The 18,231-nt window shown below is 40.0% G+C and overlaps 1 protein-coding gene across 3 annotated transcripts; it reads right to left on the bottom strand.

Annotated features, from left to right (window-relative positions):
* Positions 1–1,366: 1,366 nt before the first annotated feature.
* On the bottom strand, positions 1,367–17,622 carry LOC129724832 (host cell factor). 3 transcript variants are annotated; one of them, XM_055680050.1, is made up of 10 exons: positions 17,428–17,622; positions 10,538–11,038; positions 8,902–9,606; positions 8,692–8,837; positions 7,370–7,685; positions 4,809–7,309; positions 4,424–4,749; positions 3,751–4,366; positions 3,089–3,695; positions 1,367–3,023 (listed from the first exon to the last, which is right to left on the bottom strand). In XM_055680050.1, the coding sequence occupies exons 2-10, from the start codon at positions 10,749–10,751 to the stop codon at positions 2,869–2,871; spliced, it is 5,586 nt and encodes a 1,861-aa protein (XP_055536025.1). In that variant the 5' UTR covers positions 10,752–11,038; positions 17,428–17,622; the 3' UTR covers positions 1,367–2,868. The 3 variants fall into 3 exon arrangements, with proteins under 3 accessions (XP_055536025.1, XP_055536023.1, XP_055536026.1); XM_055680048.1 differs by having other exon boundaries at positions 8,686–8,837; XM_055680051.1 differs by lacking the exons at positions 10,538–11,038; positions 17,428–17,622 and adding an exon at positions 9,810–9,951 and having other exon boundaries at positions 1,368–3,023; positions 8,686–8,837.
* Between the last annotated feature and the right edge of the window lie 609 nt (positions 17,623–18,231).

Raw genomic sequence — 18,231 nt, forward strand, 5'->3', positions numbered from 1 at the left:
TTTGTCCCCTCAAGGTAGGAAGTTTTGCAAAATTTCAATTTTTTGCATTGAGGTAAAGTGGGGTGAAACGGCACTTGAAAATGATATGTCCAAAAACGTCCAAATACTAAAAAGTGCAATAACTCCTGCTAGACTCGATGGATTTTCCTAAAAATTTGTGGTATTATTCTACACTAAGAGTACTTCAAAACGCATGGTCACAATATATGGCAAAAACGTAACATGACGAAAAAAAAATGCATTTTTCTTTTGAAAATTGTCAATTTTCAGGGTCATCCTACTCTTCTCAACATCGCTAGAAAAAATATCTGAATATGGCGTTTTGTAGAGCAACTCCAAAGCTTTAATGTCATGTATAAGCCAAGTGTCCTCACTGTCATCGTAAGGTGAGATCCATAATAAGCCCCTAAGTAACCTACCTTCTCTTGACGACGTGTCCGTGAGGATTTAAAATGGCACCTGGGGTCGATTTACGACCTCTGGTTATCAGCCTGGTTCCGGAAATACTCATTTAAATGGTATTCGGCAATTTGAGGCTGTTTTTCAAAAACAAGTTATCTTGGAACTCAAAATGGCTTCTGTTGTGAATTTCTACCCTCTAAATTTTATCTAGGGTCCAACAATATAGTGTTTGGCCTTGTTTTAGCCCTGATTGGTCGAAATCTGTGATTAGTTAGTTAAGCCATATTACCCTATGGGGCAAAGGTTAGTATATTTCCGATTCGTGTCCGTGTTCTCATTGTGAAGACCGTTGCCGAAGTGCAGTTCGTGAACTTCTTCCAGTTTCTGTAACGATTTCTTTTAGACCACGGTATAGGGGCTGTTAGTTTACAATTCCAAGCCCTTTATGAACTGCTACTCTAGGTGAAACTGGCGAAAACCACGTTTCATGTTCCTGGAGTATAGACGCTCGACTTGTAGTTACCCAGAGTTCACCAAGAGGAGGCGATTTACCCTATAAAACAAGAATAATATTGATATCAATTTCAAGAAATAATGGGAAAATCATACTTTGAATACCCGGTGGGTTAATTTTAATGGCCAATTTAGTCCACAATCCATTCATTTCTGCAACATCCCGAGTCATCTTGCCACTGAAGTGCACTTTGGCTGTAGTGGTAGCATGCCAATACATCTCAAGATGTTTGTGAGCTTCATTAAACGAACGAATGAGTTATTTTAAGCTCTCTTTCTTGTATGTTTTCGAGTTCGCTGTCGTATTAGGAACGAGAAATTTTCTGTTCGCAATGGCAAATCCTTGCCAGACCAATATTTTTCAAGCAGATTCATAAGAGAAACGAATTTCCACTTGCAGCGCACATCTTCTCGCACAATAGCCTGTCTAAAATCCATCTTCACGACGTCCATCAGCAAACATCTCTTGTAGTTCGTGTAGTACAAATATATTGTAAATTAGGGGCATTCGAAGCTTATCAAGATGCTCACTCTCGTTTGTGTTCACTGTTAACAAATACTTTTGCTTTATTCTAGTACTTTTCCCAAAAGAACGAAAAAGTGGCTTCTCGTTTATTCAATAGTGTTTGTTTTTATCTTCTTCTCTAATGAATTAATATTCAAAGCGTTAGCCTTCTATATTAGACTACCCGAGCAAATAAAGAATGAAAAGAATGGGATGATATCTTACACTATCAAACTCAAATCGTGGTTTAATTAGGAAATCACAACAGTTATATGTACGTAATCATACGATCGTTTTAGTTATTTATATTTTTTTTTAAATTTTCCACACTTAATTTTGTTATGCTTGATAGAAGGGTCACTCCTGGTTGCACCTTCCGTTTTGTCGATAGATCTAGAATTCTGAATTCCTTTTTAGAAAGAGTTTTAATCATAGTTCTCAGATTATTTCGTCTCTCTGATTAAATTGGCTTCCTTGTATAAACTGCTTATCGATAGTTAAAACCTTGCCTTAAATTACTGTTGAACGAAAATCAAAATTAAAAAATCTGCACAGGCAAAATAATAGGAAACTTAGGGGGGATTTCGGTGTTGCATTTTTACATCTGCCGAGAGATACTCTCGCAGTTCGGTGCAGAATCCGGAAAGCCATTATTTAGATGCATTCGATAATTTCAGTAGAAATTGGTTAAACTTTTTTTCATTCGGTGGTGTTTCTTTCTCTTGGAGCAATTCATTATGGGGGGAAACGGAATTTCATTTCACTTCGAATTTGTTTTTGCAAAATAGTACAATTGCGTCTGTGTTTCGAATTTACGTGTATATTAATGCACACTGTTCAACCCTCACGAGTTTCGTTTTGAATAAGTTTATATATTGGTAATCCTGCTGTACCAAACACCACTCGTTTGTCTTGATGCACCTCCTGAACATAAAACGCTTCCTGCAGTGTTTCATTCTAACGTTGCTAATTTACGCTATATATTCATAATATTTCAGCAATTTCTGCTTTAATCAATCATAAAAAAATGAAGGAAAAAACTTCGTAAATTGAGGTTTACTTCACGCTAGTCACTAGAGCATTACGATTATCTAGATATTGAATTTCTCTTGTCTTAAAACTGGTTAATAGCTTATATCATATACTCCTCTACTGCTGCGATAGAAGTTCGAATGACCCTTGTTCAGTATTCTAGCGATACCTAAAAGTCGCAGAACATCGCGCTTATTGTGTATGGGATTTTACGTACTCCATGATTTCTTTGCTTAAATTCTCCCCGTGGTCTGGAACATCACACTCTAGCAAAGTATTATACACTCATTACGATTTCTTCAACCGGCACACCAAACCACGGGGAGATCCATAAGTGAATTGTGAAAATTTTACACTCATCAACTACTTCAGGGGTTGGCTTTATACAAAATGTTCAGAATTTTGTCCTGTTAGTTTTATGCAGTGGGTGAAACAATCATCGACGAATTGGCTCCGGTTTTTGTCCGTTTCGCTACTGTCGAGGGACCTTTCTCATTGAGCCTTTTCGTACCCGATGCCGACGAACCGCTACCAGTTCCAGCGGCTGGTGCTCCCTTAGCTGATTGTGGATCTAGCAATTGCGAAAAAAATGTGATTTACAAACCTGTGACTGATTGTTGTTTTGGGTAAACTTACCTTGTAACCACCTCACTTGCGTTGCTGGTCCGTAGCCCTTGTCATTGCGGGCCGCAATACGGAAAATAATCGCCGGCTTGGAGGTGTAATCGACGTGCGCCGTCGATAGTGACTGGTTGGGAACGGTACACTGGTTGTTGGGGCCACAGTAAACCCGCACGAATGCGAGTTGCGCAGATTGGTTGGCTTTGTCTTTTGCATTCTGTGACTTGACCGCTAGATAAACCGAGTATTCGAGAATATCTCCCGTCGTCGATGGTGGCGGTTCCCACGAGAGATGAGCCCCTTCCGGCGATTTCGAGATTTTGATAGCTGACGGTGCCCCCGGGAACCCAGGCAGACATGTTTTGAACGGTGCGACGTCGCTCCACTCACCCCGGCCACAACTGTTAATGGCAGCCACGCGGAAGCGATAGGCGCATCCCGGTTCCAGGTTAATTCGCTTAAACTTGGTCAGATCGGGTAGGTTGTCAGCGGTCAGAGTATCGCCATCATAGAGACAATTCCACTCGTCAAAGTCAACATAGTTGGATACGGTGTGGGAGAGTCCCTTGAAAATACCGACCGTGTACCACTTTTCTGATTCATCTTTGATTTTGATTTTAGGCTGAAAAAATACAAACTTTTTAGAGTTATTTCACTGACAGAACGGTTTAACTTACATCGTCTTTTTCTTCTTTCGTTTTGACGCTGGGTCGCACGGACTTGGCGATTGTTGTATTTTTACCCGCGGCGGTTACAGTACTGCCCTGAATCGTGGTTACCACAGTCGGAACAGCGGTGCCGGTTACCCCAGCCATACCGTTTCCGTTGCTGTTGCTCAGAATATTCGCTGGAGGATTGACTGGCGATTGGAGCAGCGGCGAAGACAGCGTGAACTGTTTTGAATTTGCATCGAAATACTTAATCGTTGTGGTTGAGGCTTGTGGCTGTTGTGGTGAAGCTACGGCAATAGTTAAAGGCGCTCTCGCTACACTTGCTGCCGTATTCGACGCAGTTGTGCTCAGTATATCGGATGGAACTGACGTAGCGGATGCTGCTGCTTCGGCCAAAGCGTCCAAATGACCACCGGCACTGGCAGACGAGTCTTCCGATTTAACCATGGCACCACTGGAAGCCTGCGACGTTACGAACTGACTTCCGTCGGTTGCAGCGACTTGCGTTAGTTCACTACTAGCAGACGTGGTCTTAAACGTGATCGTCTGTGTGTCATTCGATAAGGACCGCGAAAAACCCTCGATAGTGCCACTGGACTGTAGTAATCCAGAGTTTAGCTGACTGAAACCACCACAAAATATTAAGATGAGGATTGAGCAACAAAAACTGTTTACTTACATGATGTTATCTCCACCGGATCCTGCGGCTGCTAGTAAATCGGTATTTTGCAACGACAACAACTCACCGCTCTTGATAGTGGTGAGGATGTTAGCTGCTTCGGTTTCCGAAGCTGTCGGGGCGCTGTTTACACTGACTACCATTGGTAAGTTACTGGTGGCGCTACTATCGATTGCATCCTGGTGCAGCTGTGTTATTCCGGATGTTGTCGTACCAGAATTGTTTAACTGAGACTGTGATAAGCTGTCATCGCCAGTATTTGCTGGAGCATTATACGAAGATGATTCGTTTTGTTGATTTGCTGTGGCACTACCGCTCAACGAAACCTGCGGACAATCATAAAATATTAACATCTTAACAAGAGGTGTGGGAAAAAAAAGCTTACATTATCCGCAGCTGCTGGTTCCTTCTGTTCATCGGTCTCACCAGCAGAGGCATCCTGCATGGACACATCTTCAGCATCAGTGGTTGCTGCATTTGTGGTACTCTCATTTGCATCTGCAGGATCAGCTGGCTGCTCAGTGGTTCCACTTTCATTAGCTGCATCATCATCTGCAGATTGTTGATGTTGCTGGGTATCTTGATCCTGTCTTGCCATGGTACCACCCTCTTCACTTGCTGATGGTTGTTGAGGATCCGCAGATTCAGTTGGCTCTTCTGGGTTTTGATCCGCGGGTTCATCCCCACAGGTATCGTGCTGTGGATCCGCTTCATCGGCTGCTTCGGTTGCATTTGCAGCACCTGAAACCGCCGCTGCTGGATCAGCCTCCTGGGTCAATGGATCCTGCTCATCGTCCTGGGTTTCGCCGGTAGGATTTTGATTTTCAAACGCAGCAGCACCGCCAAACAAACCTAATCGAACGTATCGCGGCGTCCCCCTTAACGGTACATCACTCATATCAACGTCTTCATCCTCACCGTCGGATGACAGAAAATCGTTACCGCAACCATCGAGTTGGTCCATAGTTGGCCAAACAATTTGTCTGCTGATGTCTTTTTGATCCGTTTCCATTGCTTCGTCGCCCTGCAATAAATCGAAACAACCGTCCATCTGGTCGATTTGATCGCCATCGTTTTCGATAAGGCCAGCTTCGGCGGCCAGAGCAGCGAAAGCCGCATCAGTAGACACTTGCTCTTGTTGCTGCTGTTGTTGTTGCTGTTGTTGTAGTTGCGCTTGCTGCTGTTGCAGTTGAATCTGTTGATACTGCTGCTGTGTAACGATTCTTGTAGTCGTTTTTGATGGCAGCATTACAATCTTTTGCTGTCCTGGACCACCGGCCGTTGCGATTCCGCCAGCACCCTGTCCGGCTGAAGATGGCACAATGGTTACCGTTTTCTGACCACCTGCTGATGGTGCCAACTGAACAGTTACCGCCTTTCCACCGATCGTCAGTGCCTTCTGCGGCATGTTGATGATCTGCGTTCCGCTGATTTTTTGACCAGCAGCCTGAAGACCACCGACGGGTACGGTGAAGGTTATTGGTTTACCACCCTGTACGGCACGCAGTTTAATCGCTTGACCTCCAATGTTGGCAGTAGTGCCACCCGCAGTTCCAGCACCTGTTGCCTGCAGTATGGTTGCTCCACCAATGTTAGTAGCACGGGAGGTTGTAATCGTGTTCATGACTTGCGACGTCGACAACGTTACGTAGTTATTGGCAGACGAAGTAATAGCACCACCCACCGTTCTTATGCCCTGCGGGGACGTCATGACAATCACCTGCTGGTTGCTTCGAATCTGCTGACCCGCCTTATTTGTGATGACCAGCGTTGGTTTACCGGCAACGTTTGTGGCAACCTTGCCCACTTGAACGATGTTTGGATTTTTCATCAGAATTTGTTTACCGCCTATCGTTCCAGTTGAAGACATCAATTTAACCACATTTCCACCGATTACGGCTGTTTTCTGGCCCCCTACCGTGGCTTGCTGAATTGTACCACTTCCACCAATAATATTAGAGGTGACAATCTGCTGCTGCTGCTGAATGGTTCCAGCAACTGATGTTCCTTTCTGAAGTACGTTCATCTTGGGTAACGTTTGAACGGTCATACCCTGACTGGTCTTTACAAGCGTCACAATCTGGGGCTGATTCACAGTCATGCCGCCAGCAGTGTTGATCGTTCCTGTCGCTTGACCACCAGCTCCACCAACAATTGTCAGCGGCTTCTGGAGGATGATTTGTTTTCCACCGATGGTGGCTGTTGTTGTGGTCGAACCCGGAGCGCTAACAATGCGTTGCTGAGCTTGAAGATGAGTGCCTGCTGTAACAATATTTTGACCGCGAAGTACTGTCGCAGTTTGTTGTCCGGTTGCTGTACTCACATTCACCAGTTGACCACCAGTCTGTTGGGTAGCAATGCGCACCTGTTGACCGGTCGACGAAAGTACGCGAATCGGTGTTCCTCCAGTTGTGATTTGTTGTGCATTCGATATGGCTGTTCCACTGACTACACGAATTGTTTGCGGCTGCTGAGTGATTTGAGTGATTTGCTGCGATTGAAGTTGCTGCTGCTGCAGGTTTGGAGCTGCTTGAACTTGGGTTTGAATAATCTGTGTCGGTTGCTGCTGCAAAATACCAGACGATGTCAGCACTTTCGTTTGTTGCTGCTGTTGCATCGGTTTGGCCGCCTGCACCTTAGTTACGATACGCTGTACCGTTGGTGATGTCACGCTGTGCACGGGCGACGAGGGAACGGCTGCAACTGCGATTGGTGTGGGGGATTGCATACCAGCTGCCGGATTGTGTATCGGGCTTCCGATTGTCCCGTGAATGTTGGGACTACCGGAGGCAGCAACCGCAAGTGGTGAAGCCACTTGTACCGCAACAGGTGACTGTGAAACTGCAATCGGTGATGCAGCAGCGCGCCCTGGAAGACCTTTGATTACTGAGGGAGAGATCGCTTTAATCAGAAAACATTCCAAAAGTGGGATATAAGGAGTCTTACGTGGCTGCTGGAGCAATGGCTCTCCGGCAGTGAGTCCAGCTGGTGACATCGATCCTGCTGCAGTCGATACTGGAGAAGTTAGAGCAGGAGAAGCTGCAGCAGTTGGCGTAATGTTCGGCACCGGAGTCGGCGTAGGAGTTGCTGGTGGTGGCGGCGGAGGTTGAGGAATTTTCTGGATCTCAAGAATGTACTGAGCCGCCGACGGAACCGATGGCCAGCATAACTCAAGAGAATGGGTAGAAGCACGCACCAGTTGTACGCGTGAGGCTGCAGCGGGCCGCTCAACCTCTAGATACCAGAGATCTTTGCAACAAACCTGCGATGAAGAGCGACGATAGAAGTAACATTTAGTAATTAAACGCTAATTCAAAATAAGAAAAAAATAAAATAAAAAGAACAAAATAACAAGGCAGCTAGTACAGATCTGCACTTCCCAATCAAGACAAAATGAACAAAACTAAACAATATCACAAAGCACGAATAAGGAAAAAGAGCTCTTGACTAAATTAAGAATCAGTGTGAATTTGAGGTTTTTTTACGATTGTGAAGCGAAAAAGCAGTATAATATAATAAAAAATCTTGCGACCAAACACGGTCCTGAGTGGCTTGTTTTTATATGTTGCTACTCATAGTTGTTTCATCATAAACTCTGTGCATGTCTAACTATTGCAGTAGGATTCACTCATCATTAATATATTTAATTAAAAAAAATCAATCATTCCGTCTTAGTTCATAAGTTTACCACAAACAGCAACTGGGCTTTAAATTAACTGACCTAACGCCATAATTTGACGAAACTTTATTCGATTTTAACAATATATTTTCTTTATTGTAAATCAACGCAATTTAGGCAAACAGTGACATTGCAACTTCCATTTCTCCACTTGTTTTATAAACAAGACCAAGTTCTAAAGTAGCTCTGTAGAATTTTTTGTTGCATGCTTGGAAACATAAAATGAAATGCGTTATAAAATTTCGTTTTTCTAAGGAATGCTAAAGAAGCCATCTGCATGCAACCCCTTCATTTCAAAAACAATGTTCGTTGTTCATCAACAGCAAATAAAAATAAATAGAAACATTACGCTAGGTACAATTGAGAAAAGTTTTATGTGTTAATACGCTCACAAAAATTGATTCAAATCCAAAAACTTCCGATTTGCGCATAGCTCAACTTGCTCGATTCCAAAATTCAAAAAAACAAACATACAATCGAAAGTGTCGCCCCAAAAAAGGAAGCAGAAAAAAAAACTCAACTCAAAAAGAGTTGGCTTTGGTTTGTTCACACCGATAACTTAATTGTAGAAAACAGAGCTCACCCTGACCTGGTTGTTCCAGGCCTTTCTGTAGCCGTCGCGCCCGGACCAGATGTAGAGTCTCGTATGGATGCCCACTGCGCAGTGCCCGGCTCGAGCTCGGGGCATGTTATCTTCCTCAATGTCCAGATCCAACTCCTCCCAGGTCATTGTTTCTACACAAATAAAAGCAGACAATATGAAATAAACATGCATTTTTTTCCAAAAACAGTAACATACCGAGATTCAAACAAGCAAGAGTATTAGTACACTTCCATTCCTTTTCATGCTTTTCCACCTTAACGTCTTCCATGACCAGCGGAACCCAACCACCGAACACGTACATTCGGTTTCCGATCAGAGTGGAGCTATGAAGCGACCGGGGCAGCGGCAGCGGACCACTTGTCCTTGGTCGTGTCCAGGACATTGTATCAGTATCCAAAAGCCACAGGTCACCCAGTCGGCAACCGGACATGCCACCATAGATGACCAACCAATACTTTTTAAGTTTCTTGTCATACCAAGATACGGCCGTGTGTGATTCACGTGGCGGAGGGCTTTCACCGAACGTCGTCGGAATCTCCCATTGCAATTGATTGTTTTTTATTTCCAAAATGTACAAATCGTTCAAATATTTTGGAATATTATTTTTTGGATCGTCACTCTCATTGGCAAGACCACCGAAGAGATAAATCTTGTCTCCGACCAATGTAAAGCTGTGTCCCAGACGACGGCAGGGTGGTGATCCCGACTCTGGAGGTTTGGGCTTAAGCTTCTTCCACTCCCATTTAGTTGCCTGCAGCTCATACAACTCGTTCGAGTACTTGCCATATTCAACCATACCTCCAAACACAAGTATTCGAGTTCCGTCAACAACGAAACCGTAAGCTGCGCAGCCTGGTGGAACATCTCCTTTGGTGGCCGGTACGTACCATTGGTTGGTAGCTGGAGAAACAAACGAAAAACACTCATTAATTTTACCGGTTCAAAATTTACTGCATTCGTTCATTGTTCAGCTAGTAATCAGAATAAAATTCGCTCTCGATTCGTTTTCCTATTCATTGCACTCGAGGATTAGACTCGCAAAGTAGGAAGCCTACAATCCGAATGCTAATAAAAGGCTGAGAATACTTCATCATCTTACTCACGGGGTGATGAAAAGATATCTTTACTTTCCGCGACATAGTACTCCTTATGCCTTAACGAAGGTCGCAGCAAACGCGAGCTGAATATTCTACCAAACTAAATTCTTTTACTTGACGTCAGTTACAGAAACAAATTAGTACAAAGTAATTTTGTATTTGATTCCAATTGGAATTATTGAAACAGCAAGTGATTCCTCAAGCTTTATAAAGAAGCGTGCTCCTTCACACTACCTTCCTTTCCAATCATTCAGTTTACATTGAGCATTTCTTCAGTTTTTTTTCTCTCAAACAGTTTATTTGTCTCATTCTTTCATTATGTTTTCTTCACTCTTTCGTCCTATTGATATTAAGATAGACGCTATTTCATTTCGATCGTATTGGCGCTTTCTGTCCGACTAACGTATACAATATGAGCGCAGTCGCTCTTTGGAGCTGAGGACGCAGAACACAACTCTCATTACCTTCGCTGACAATATTAAAACACTTCGCTTCGGACTAGAAAAACCAACATGGCGACGATTTTGCTACTCTTACTGGGTTTTCGATAATCACTGCTGTAGTAGTGAAAGATCGAGAAACTGTTCCTTTCTCTCTTTGCAATGCGAATCTTATGTTACTTACTGACCATGATGGAGAGTTTGACTTATGTTTGAAAACATTAGGAATACCGCTATCAACAAAAATAGCTCTGCAAGAAAGCAAACAGTATTTAGCAATTACCCAAAATTTACCTGTGTTGTAGACATGTAGTTCATCAACAATGCCTTCATTGCCGCCACCGAAAACAACCATTAATTCTTTAATGTTGACAGCACGATGACCATGGCGAGGCCGCGGTTGTGGTCCACTCGGATTAGTTACGCGTTTCCATCGAAGGATAGCATTATTCTTGACACAAGCTGGTACCAGTTCGGTACCACCAGCCGTTTCCGAGTTGGCTGTCATGCCGAGGCAAGTGAAAAATTGAAATTTTTCGTTCTACTGAGCTAATTCAATCGCACCGAGTTCTATTTCGTATTTCACTACGCGTTACCGATTGAAATCTTCCGCATTCGACACGTTTTGATTAGTTTATTCATTGAAAATCCAACAATTTTCACTGTACAGTTTCTTTTGACTACACTCTACTTCACTGTGACACAATGTTCAAGCCGCGAAATTTGCGTTTTTACATGGACCCCCACTCGCCGCTCTTCTTGTGTCGGCTGAAGAAGCAGTTTCGATTTTTCAATCTGAAATGTGAAAAGGCGATAAGCGGATGAGAGATGGCTAATACAACAGAACCTAACGATGAATATAGAGAATACCGTAGATGGAAGTGAGATAGGATTATTGCGATTATTTCTTATTCGTTCACATGGTAAAGTTGATTCTTTTCAATTGAATGCAAAGTACCTGCAATTCTTATATAGTTTGACTGTTCTTTTCAATATTGGAAAAGGCAAAACGGATTTGCGATCTAAAGCTGTTTTGAGACAAAACAGGTTTCTCCCTTGATTCTGTTCAGTTGTTAGTAAATAAGAAAGGATAATGAAAAACACACTGTTTGCTTATTTGAACTGTTTGACACATACATTTTATAAGGAAAGATATCAATTAAACGACCTCCCCATTGTTTCCGCAGCACAACACAAGTTTAACAAGCCAATCGTATGTTTGAATAAGAACTGAGAAGGACTTAATCGATACACAGTGAATACTGGGACGAAAAGCTGGAAATTTGATTTATAACCCAAGCTGAATAAATTTTAATACCTGATGTGAACCGTTACTGAGGTATTTTCCATGAAACAATTATATCATATACCACATTGTGAGTTTTAGATACTTAAATGGAGATGGTGTCTTCTGCAAAGTTGTACAACATTGCGATTTAATTTTTGACTAACAAAATATAATTACATTTTATTGAAAACTCTTTTCGTTCCATGGACACTTTCTGAATCTAGGAATTGTTTCTCATGAATTTGAAATAAATGAAATTGTAACACATATTTTACCCCTGTGCTCTGTACACAACTTTGTACGCTTGAAACCACTCTCCCGTTTTTGTTCGCCTTTTCGATATTTTCCTTTCTTTTCATTCCAACTGAAGCTATCTATGGCTACTACACAAACGCATTGGAATGCTTTTGTCATGTTAGCTCCCGTTTTCGCTCTGGTATAGTGTTACAAACAAGCGAGAACGAGAGAAATATACTATAGAGCGATGTTGTTGAAAATCAGTAGACATTTTAGTGTTGCCATCAAGGAAGTTTACGAACTCAATATTCATGCTTTGATGAAAATAAATTGAATATTTCTGAAGTTTAGTTGTTTGGCGGTACGAAAAATTTGAAAATTTCAATTATTTTCTGGATGATCTAGTCTAAATACTTAATTTAAATCATTTACACACTAACATTTGATTGCCGAGAACTCAACAGCTGATAAATTCTGCTAAATATTCTAGCAACTTCGGCAAACGCATTGTCAATACTTGCTGGTATACGGTAGATCGATATATTTGCTGAATGTTCGTTCAAAAATATTGCAGACATTAGCAAAAACGAACGCCGATTCGAATCAGCTGTTTGGAAATTTGCCGAGATAAATTGAATGTGAAGATTATTATCTAGTTGATTTAAACCATACAGTTAACTTGTTAACATAATCGAATTCGTGCTAAGCAGTGTTTAAAAAGCGATGTTCTTATTTACGCGGAAGATACGTTCCAAATTTGTATAGGACCACGTAAAAATAGACTTTTCTGAATGAATTTCTTATTGAGCTTATTTAGTTAAAATTATAACAAAAACCAATCCTTAAGTTTAGTAAAGCAGACAATGTATTTTTTTTTAATTTTAGGAAAAAAAGGTTTTCTAGGTCTAAGTCACACCTTCTGTCCTTGTTCATTTTTCGCATCCTCGTAAAACTATATACATTGCCTATCCAGAAAAAAATGCGATGTATTTCGCGGTAAGAACAGTGAATGTATAAAAATTGCTATTGAGATACATAACCTTTTTTCAAGGTAACAATGGCAAAAGCACTGTTTTTTTGTGGACAATATTTGATGTAAAATTGATGTACTTACAATGAAAAACATAGTCAAATTATGGTAAAACTATATATAAGTAAAACAACTTTCAAGTTTTTCCATGTTATTTTTTCGGGCACTTTACTTAAAATGTAAGTCATAGGACAAAAACAATATGTAATTAGTAAAATTTTTAGAATTAAATAGTGAAAGTGAATAAAAAGTGAAAAGTGTAGTGAATTTTTATATACCAAAAATTGTGAATGTTTTGAAAACTGATTTATGATTACTAGGGAGCCAAACCAATCACTTGCATGGGAAGTGACCAGAAAATTAAAATACTACAAGGTATACAGCCCTAGGGTTGTATGAAATGGTGACGTGGGACTAAACACTGTAATTAAGGGATTTTTTGTTACAAAATATACAGAGTCTGCAGACAGAATCAATGTGCTTGCTCAGCGACTGTACGTATTTTCATTTTAAGCCTCCTTATAATACTTACGTTATCATAATGAATGGGTTTGTCTTATTTAACTCTAATTAAATCAAATCTATAATATGGATCCTACTTTCAAAATAATATGGAAGGAAGGTTCATTAATTGGCAAACATAAGAAGATATTTTGAACAAAATTATTAACAAGTTCCAGCAAAAAATCGTAGCAATACACAATTACATTTTTATTTTTTGCTAGGGAATTTTTTTCATTTGTCAACAACTACATTCGCTGTATTACGAAGACAGGTAATATACGATTATTATGGTAAAGCATAGAATAACAATATATCATCTAACAATTTTGAAATGTAAAAAGAGATTTTGAATGAATCCTAGTAAATAAACAAAAAAAAAATCACTAATATTCGCAGGCTCTTACTCTTCTATAAATGTATATATTTAGGAATTCACGCTTTCGATACTATCCGGTCACTATTATTTAGTGAATATCCAAGATAAAATTAAATAAATATCCGTTGCAAAAATCTACAATTCTTGTTGAGTAATTTATGGTAATTATATTTATGAGATAAACGTTCAATCATCGTCAACAGCAGCATTGCAGTTTTTCCTCAATTGCACACGAATAGAAATATACGAACAAAAGTGTACCACTCCAATACGAATAGTACCGCTGCAGTGAGAATATGAGTGTACCGCTGAAATGTACGAATAGAAGAGTACCACTGCAATCATAGACGACGAGAGACCTGCGGTTCTTTACTCCACTGGTACTGTTGCTTTTACCGGCATGTTTTCTTTCAAGACATCAGTTTTTGTTAGGTTCTTCAGAACCTAACACGCAGGTTTAGAAATTGTTCAATGATGGGTATTGTTTCAAACTTTTAGGAAAACTTCTACCTTCGAGACATCATATTAGTCTAAGCTCATGGAAGCAAAAATAAATTGACCTATTGGGACGGGGAGACTCTATCAATTTTTATTTCGATATTGATACAGAGAATATCACAGGGAACGGATGGTGTCCATTCACGTCGTCTGTGCTAGGAATGCTCGCAAGTGATTGGTTCATTATTCGCGTAAATTTGTTATTGAAACTTTTTATCAATTTCACCGCTTAGCAATGAAATTAGAGTGATAACTAGCATATTACAAAATTGTTATACATTTTATCTATCCAACAACATATTGGTTATTGTTATCCATCATGTGGTTATGCTGTTATTAATGTTTGAAATCTGACGCAACATTTGCCAGTTTCATTTCCAATTTTACAGAATGCATCCCAGTATAGTAAACAAAGACGTAGTCCCACGTCAAAAAAAAACTATACAAAATATATACCTTCCCAAAAAACACCGTGCTAAATTTCAGCTTAATCGGACCTAAAATGGGGTGGTGCAAAGCAATTGAAGTTTGACCTTTTTGAAATGCGAAAAATCACCCAAGGGTCTTTTACATGATACCTGATCTCGACGTTTCATGCATTTTTTGAGCCATCTGGCATCATTTTTTTTGGAAACCAAACCTCTTTTGGGTAAATATCGTAATGCTAACACTTACTCTAAGGCCAATGACATACTGAGGCGTAATATGAAGCGAAGCGTTGAGCGTATGAGAAGCGGAATAAACAGAAGCGTTGGGTGAAGCTTACTATGACATACTGGAGCGAGCGTCGCAAAAGCGTTGTGTTGTCATATTTCTAGATTCCAGTAGCGGTTTTGTTTGAAGGAAATAGAAATTCGTCCAATGAAGATTTTATTTCTTCTTCAAGCACGGTAAATTACATTTTTAGTAGAAATAGAGATTTTTTTATGAAATAAAATAAGATTACTGAAGTGAGTTGCACTACAGACGTAGTAAAAAATATGAGAAATTCTAAATTTCAAACCCGTTGACCCCGAGCAACCTTCAACTAGTTTATAATATTTATTAGGATTTAAAAAACCCATGTGAGCACAGCTAGTTACTCAGCGGCTTGCATTTTCGCAACCAAAGAAGTTCAGCATGCTAGATTCCTGGCCATTCGAATCAATACTCAACAATATCAATCAAAAATACCAGTGTTATTTTTCCGACAACCTAAAAAATTTTCCCCATAATATTTTCTACCCGAAAAACGTACTTTTTTCCTTTTTTAAGGTTACCAAACCAAAACAAAGCAAATATAAAGCACCAGGCGATGAAAGATTTAGTCTGAGTATGGTATTACAGCGTACGTATACGCGTGTCAAAACACTACTCGTTCTGTTTCGCCGCCTCTACCGACGCGTCTTTGCTGCTCCAGTATGACCGGTTTGAGCGTTTCATATAGACGTTCGAAGAAGTACAGTCCCCCCACAATTATGGATCACTTGAGGTGTATGAATTCAAAAAATCATTTCTGACCAATTTTATTTTCTATAAGTAATCTATAAATGTTTCCAGTCACAGAAATATGCAATCTTTCACCTCATTGAGAATTTATTTTCATGTTTTGTGAATATTTCTCAGAAAATATATTTATTTCATAACTCACCAGATACACAATTATGAATCACTTTTGAGAACGTTTCTGATTATGGGACAATTTGCATCATATTATGGATCACCATAATAAAAACAGCTTTTGGCAACGAATTCATTTAATAAACCTTATTCAAGTTATGTAGTTTGAAGAAATAACATATTTCAAATCGTATTAAAGATCCCGCATGGCCTGGCCACATTTTATGTGGCCTTTAAGGTTGAAGTTAGATCGAGAGTCCAGGTCTGTCCCTCCCGAAGGTAGCAATGAACCATTGTATACGGTACATCATAACAGTCTCCCGTTTTACGTAGCTTTGCTGTCCCTTGTGCCTTGGAAATAATATTTTTCAAAGGCTCAGCACTGTTCAGCTTCCGTTCAGAGCTCATTAACATATGAGAGGGTGTTTTAATTGGTGAAAATCAGAGTGATTCATATTTATAGAGAACTATTTTGTCTCGGGCCTTATTATGGAACACTTAGAAAAAAACTAGTTTTTACAGGAAAATCGTTATTAACCATCAATATTTCGATAAATCGTGCAGAACTTACCTTGACCTTCGTGTATAAGTTATTTTTTGCACGAGAATTAGCGATTATATCACATATGAACCTTATGAATGATGAGCGTGCTACTTACGCTGGTTGAGAAAAACGACAAATATTTTGATAGATTTTGATAGATAGGAAGACAATATTTCACGCTTATAGAAAACACATCAATCTACGAATAAGAACGATGTTTTCTGTTTTCAAAGCTAGCAAATATGGCATATTTTACTGCAAAAATGTTACATGCCTTCGAACCGTTAGTTTAACTGAGTTAAATAACATGAGACACAAAAGTGATCCGTAATTGTGGGAGTTCCATAATTGTGGGGGGAGTGTAGCTCAGACGCTTTTGCGATGCTTTTTGCTCCGCTTCATTTGACGCCTCAGTATGTCATTAGCCTAAGGTTTAGAAGTGTCCGCTTTGAGTGAATGCTATTCCATTTTTATCAATCTAAGAGAACAGACAACTGGCTTTTTTTCTATTTTTCATTTTAATAAAATCAATTCCTAGTGAAAAGTTGCAATTATTGAGCACATATTTATCCCTTGTTATTAAACTTCGAGAAATTGATAAACAATTCTCTAACCTCTGGGATATAAATTGCCAACTTCTTGAATTAAGCCGAGTGGCCAAATTGGCAACCCTTCCCCTAGCCTGCGACGAACGAATACTACTACTAACACTAAAGCAAAAATCAAATGAATGAAAAATTTTCTTTTTTCATATTTAGCGTCCAACTAGATGAAGCCGATTCCAGTTGGAGTAGAGGGATTCCCAATAAGAGGCAGCTGATTCTCAAAAATGTACCACCAAGCGAGATCAATCTAAACTCGCCTGCCGAAACATCGCTTTACCTATCTCACTTTAACACGATGTCAATCGAGCGACTGAAACAAAACATAATAAGGATTTCACATTGCACTCACTCCCTTGTACGAGATATATCTCCCGACCACACTCTAATACGATATTGAATGACACATGAGTGAACAGTTCTTCCGAGTGCTCTATTCGCAAGGCAAATTGCGAATCCCCTCCCGGTTGTGGCTGTTACTAAATAAGTAGGAAATAAGTTTTTACCTTCGGAAGCGTTGATAATCCAACAAACTTTAACACTTCCGCACTTAGCACCACCAAGTCACTTCGTAACGCACTATTACGCTTTCCGGACCAAACCGGAGGGAACGAATTTTTCAGCTCGGTTAAGGAAAATAAACAATGGCGTCCGCACTCGAACGAAGCTTCACACTCTAGCTGCTGATGATGCTGCTGAGAATCAACATGGCGACGGAAAAAATCGGCATCAAGCGGCGGCGAAAGAGGGCTGCCCTCGTCGAATCGAGGCGAAATAGGACTGTCGCGAGAAACGTCATTCGAGGTTTTTCTTTTCGCTGCATGGGTATGTGTTTGGTACGAGGGGTGTGCAATGTTTAAAAAGTTAACATTATTCTTTGTAGCTGAAACGAAAATCTGAAAAAAAATATTCCTGTTTTCATGAAAACTGAAAATGTAAATTGCAAAAAAAAATTACTTGCAACAGCGAATTTGAAGATTTTTTCAACGCATCTTATTAACATTAGGTTATTTTTTAACCCCTATGAAACTCATAGATTGTAAAGGGGCCGAAAATCACCCAATTTCATTAATCCACATACTGCGGTGTTGTTCGAAAAAACTTTTCAAAATCAAGAAGTCATGCACTATGAAAACGTCCACTTATAATAGAAACAATTTTTTGTTGAAATTCAGCAGAGCTTTGCGACATTTTGAGGGATTCAATTGACAAAAATGGTTATAGTACAATTTTTAACGGTTGAAGTAAGAGAAAAGAGGCGAGTATAGAATGATCATTTTTTTGTGTTGAGTTTTAGCTACCGCGACCAA

Source organism: Wyeomyia smithii, chromosome 2 (assembly GCF_029784165.1).
Source record: "Wyeomyia smithii strain HCP4-BCI-WySm-NY-G18 chromosome 2, ASM2978416v1, whole genome shotgun sequence".
Classification (NCBI taxonomy): Eukaryota; Metazoa; Arthropoda; class Insecta; order Diptera; family Culicidae; genus Wyeomyia; species Wyeomyia smithii.

What these genes read in the sequence shown, in the direction of transcription:
- LOC129724832 (XM_055680048.1), bottom strand. Translation starts at nt 10,751, where the DNA reads ATGACAGCCAACTCGGAAACGGCTGGTGGTACCGAACTGGTACCAGCT. An exon ending in ACTACATGTCTACAACACAG is followed by an intron (nt 9,607 to 10,537) that starts GTAAATTTTGGG and finishes TTGTTTCTCCAG; the next exon opens with CTACCAACCAATGGTACGTA. An exon ending in AACCAGCAGCTGCGGATAAT is followed by an intron (nt 4,750 to 4,808) that starts GTAAGCTTTTTT and finishes GATTGTCCGCAG; the next exon opens with GTTTCGTTGAGCGGTAGTGC.